Source organism: Entamoeba nuttalli (genome assembly GCF_000257125.1).
Source record: "Entamoeba nuttalli P19 unplaced genomic scaffold asmbl_4712, whole genome shotgun sequence".
NCBI lineage: Eukaryota > Evosea > Mastigamoebida > Endamoebidae > Entamoeba > Entamoeba nuttalli.
Window position 1 is genome coordinate 1 of NW_008576990.1, and position 3,168 is coordinate 3,168.

At 25.6% G+C, this 3,168-nt stretch overlaps 2 protein-coding genes across 2 annotated transcripts; both read left to right on the forward strand.

The window, feature by feature from the left end:
- Window positions 1-186: 186 nt before the first annotated feature.
- ENU1_110490 (LEM3 (ligand-effect modulator 3) family / CDC50 family protein) lies at window positions 187-1,187 on the forward strand (the record flags this gene model as incomplete). Its single annotated transcript, XM_008859529.1, has 2 exons — window positions 187-1,103; window positions 1,154-1,187. The coding sequence occupies 2 exons, from the start codon at window positions 187-189 to the stop codon at window positions 1,185-1,187; spliced, it is 951 nt and encodes a 316-aa protein (XP_008857751.1).
- Window positions 1,188-1,398: 211 nt separating this feature from the next.
- Window positions 1,399-3,150, forward strand: ENU1_110500 (hypothetical protein; the record flags this gene model as incomplete). The annotated part of the gene is made up of 1 exon (XM_008859530.1): window positions 1,399-3,150. A coding segment is annotated over one exon (1,752 nt), but the record flags the coding sequence as incomplete, so codon positions are not given.
- Between the last annotated feature and the right edge of the window lie 18 nt (window positions 3,151-3,168).

The following is a 3,168-nucleotide window of genomic DNA, read 5'->3' on the forward strand; positions in this document are numbered from 1 at the left end:
CGTTTTAATTTACTTCTCATTTTGGTAAAAATTTTTGGTTAAAAAAATAACAATAAAATTTAAAAGAAAGAAGTAATAAAGGAAAGAAGTTATAAAAAACAAAAAAAAAATAAAAAACAAAAAAAGACAAGAAAGAAAAATAAAAAAAAAGAAAATAAAAACTAAAAAAACAGTGAAGAAAAGTGAATGTCAGAGAAAGTAAAGGGACTTGTGTCTAAGACTTTTAGTACATCATTTAAACAACAAGAGATGAAATCATGTGTTCCATTATATAGACCATTAACAGTTATTTTATTTTTCTTAATAACAGGAATTATTTTTATTCCAATAGGAATTGCAGTGTTTGTAGTAACAAATAATTGTCAAGAATATTCAGTTAAATACGTTGGAGAAGGATCAGCATTAACATGTAAACAAGGAGCAACTTGTGAATTTCAATTTAATATTCCAAAACCAATGAAAACACCAGTTTATGTGTATTATCAATTAACCAACTTTTATCAAAATCATAGAGAATATTTACGTTCTCGTTCAAATAAACAATTAAAAGGAGATCCTATTTCTACATATTCTCAATTAAGTGATTGTACTCCTTTAATATCTCTTAATAATTCTAAAAATCCTCATATGTTTTATGAACCATGTGGTTTAGTTGCTGCTTCTTTTTTCAATGATTCCTTTGAAATTACAATGCAACCTGAACAAGAATCTTCATCAGTTTTATTAGAATTAAATAAAGAAAATATTAATTGGAAATCCGATAAAAAATTATTTGGAGAACCTGCTGAACGTAATGGAATTAAAGTTGTTAATTCTTACACTGATCCTGATTTTATTAATTGGATGCGTCCTGCTGTTTCTTCTACTTTCCGTAAATTAACGGGAATTATTGAAAATGTTGAAGAAGTAAAAGGGAATGTCACTGTTAAAGTTGTTAATAATTTCCCTGTTGAAAGTTTCAAAGGAACAAAAACAATTATTTTAGCTACTACTTCTGTTTTTGGTTCTAAAAACCCTGCATTAGGAATTATTTATATGGCAACTGGTGGCGTTTTTGTAATCATTGCAATTTTGTTATTCATTTTAACAAGAGTTTCACCACGGTTTGTTCATTATTTTGTTTTTATTTCATTAATTTATATTTATCTTTTAGTAAATTTGCTGATAAGAGATTTCTTCGATGGTAAAATATTTTTTTCTTTTTGGGTTTTCATTTTTTTTTTTTTTCATTTCATTTAATCATCTTTAATAATTTTCGTGATTCTTTTTTTTTTCTTGTGATTTTATCTTAATATATTTTATATTTTGTTTGAGCTAAACATTAACTCATTTATTCTTCATTTATTATTTTAAAAAAATAAGTTAGACGAACTGAGACTTTCATTTTTAATTGAGTAAATGCAATTTACTTCTCAATTACCAAAAGTCTTTCTTAGTGAAGTAGTTCCTTATTTAAAGTCATTAGAGAACGTTTATACATTTACTTTAGTGAATAAGAAATGTAAATCAGCAGTTGAAAGTTTAAGATATAATCCTGGGTTTTGTGGATGTGGTGAAATAACGAGTGCAGAAGAACAGTCAATTTTTATTAAAGAAGTTCAATTATTTCCGAGACTTTTAGCAATCAAAGTTTCAAAATTTTCATCATTTTTATTGCATTATAATCCACAACATATTCAACAAATTATATTTTTAACTGAAATAGACTCTACTCAACTACAATTCATTGGAAATTTAAAAGAAAAAATTACAGTATTATCTCTCTTTATTTATGATGACTTTATTGACTTCTCTCAATTCAAAAATCTTCAAAGAATATCATTACGTGTTCACTTAAGTCATTCAAGTCTTGTAGAATTCTTTCCTAATACTTATCAACATCTTCAATTTGTTTTAGTGAATTTTCAATATTACGTTGATGAAGAATTTATTAATTCACTTCCATTGTATTTATTTGATAAAATAGTTCTTGAATTTGACACTAAAAATCGACTTGAATATATTATTTCATCTATCCCATTTATTTTTTCAAGAAGTACGATTGTTTACAAAGGATATTACACTGGAATAGATGAAAGAGTTATTATCAGGAATAAAATGTGGGAACTTAGTCAAGAAGATATTTATCAACTGGAATATCTTCCTGAAGAAATTATTAATTATCATTGGTTTGGAGAAAATCATGAAGAGTATATTAATGGAACTCAGTTAAATGGATTTTATAAAGCATTAAAAAATTATCTTCCATATTTTTTGGTAAATGGAAGTGGAAATATTCAAAAATTACAATGTCTAACAAATGTTAAAGGGTTTACACCTATTCAATTGCCACAAAGTATAACTTCTTTAGACATTACTATTAATATTCCACAACAATTTGGTTTAGATGAATTTAGTTCTCTAAAAGTATTACGCATTACGTTTCAAAATGCTAATCAAAATTCTTTCATTCCCAAACAAGTTGTTTCTTACGAACAAATTGGTGGAATGGTTCAATTAAATAGTTTTGTTGATGTCAAATTGATGAAATTACAAAATGTATCATCAATTTCACTTGATAATCATTGTTATAAATTAACTCATTTAGAAGTTATTAATTCTACTTTTATTAGTCCATTGTCAACAACGTCTTCATTAAAAAAACTTGTATTAAAAAAAACACATTATCAATATGATCGTTCAATTTTTTATCCAACAACGTTAACATTTCTCAGTTGTGATTTTAATGAATACTATCACTTACCATTACTCCATTCTCTTCTTCTTAGATTCAATAAAAACAATGGTTATTATGTAGATATTTCTCAACAATCATCATTACAATCATTAACACTTGAAGAATGTATTAAATCAACTGTTCTTTTTCCTCTAAGCCTCTCTTCTATTACATTAGATAATTGTTTTTTGGAACAAAGTATAACAATGTCCCACTTATTAAATTTACAGGAGATAACAATATCATCTCAAAATTTATCAATTCAACTTCCAACTTCTGTAAGAAAATTAATTCTGGACTGTTCTTTGAATATTTCTATTCCAAATATTCATTGTCTTACTCTTTTGTCTACTTTCGTTTTAAACAAGTGCTATTTTAATTTTTACCAATTACCAAAGTCAATCTGCCATCTTTATATTGATAATTCAATGAATGTTACCGATGACATTCTC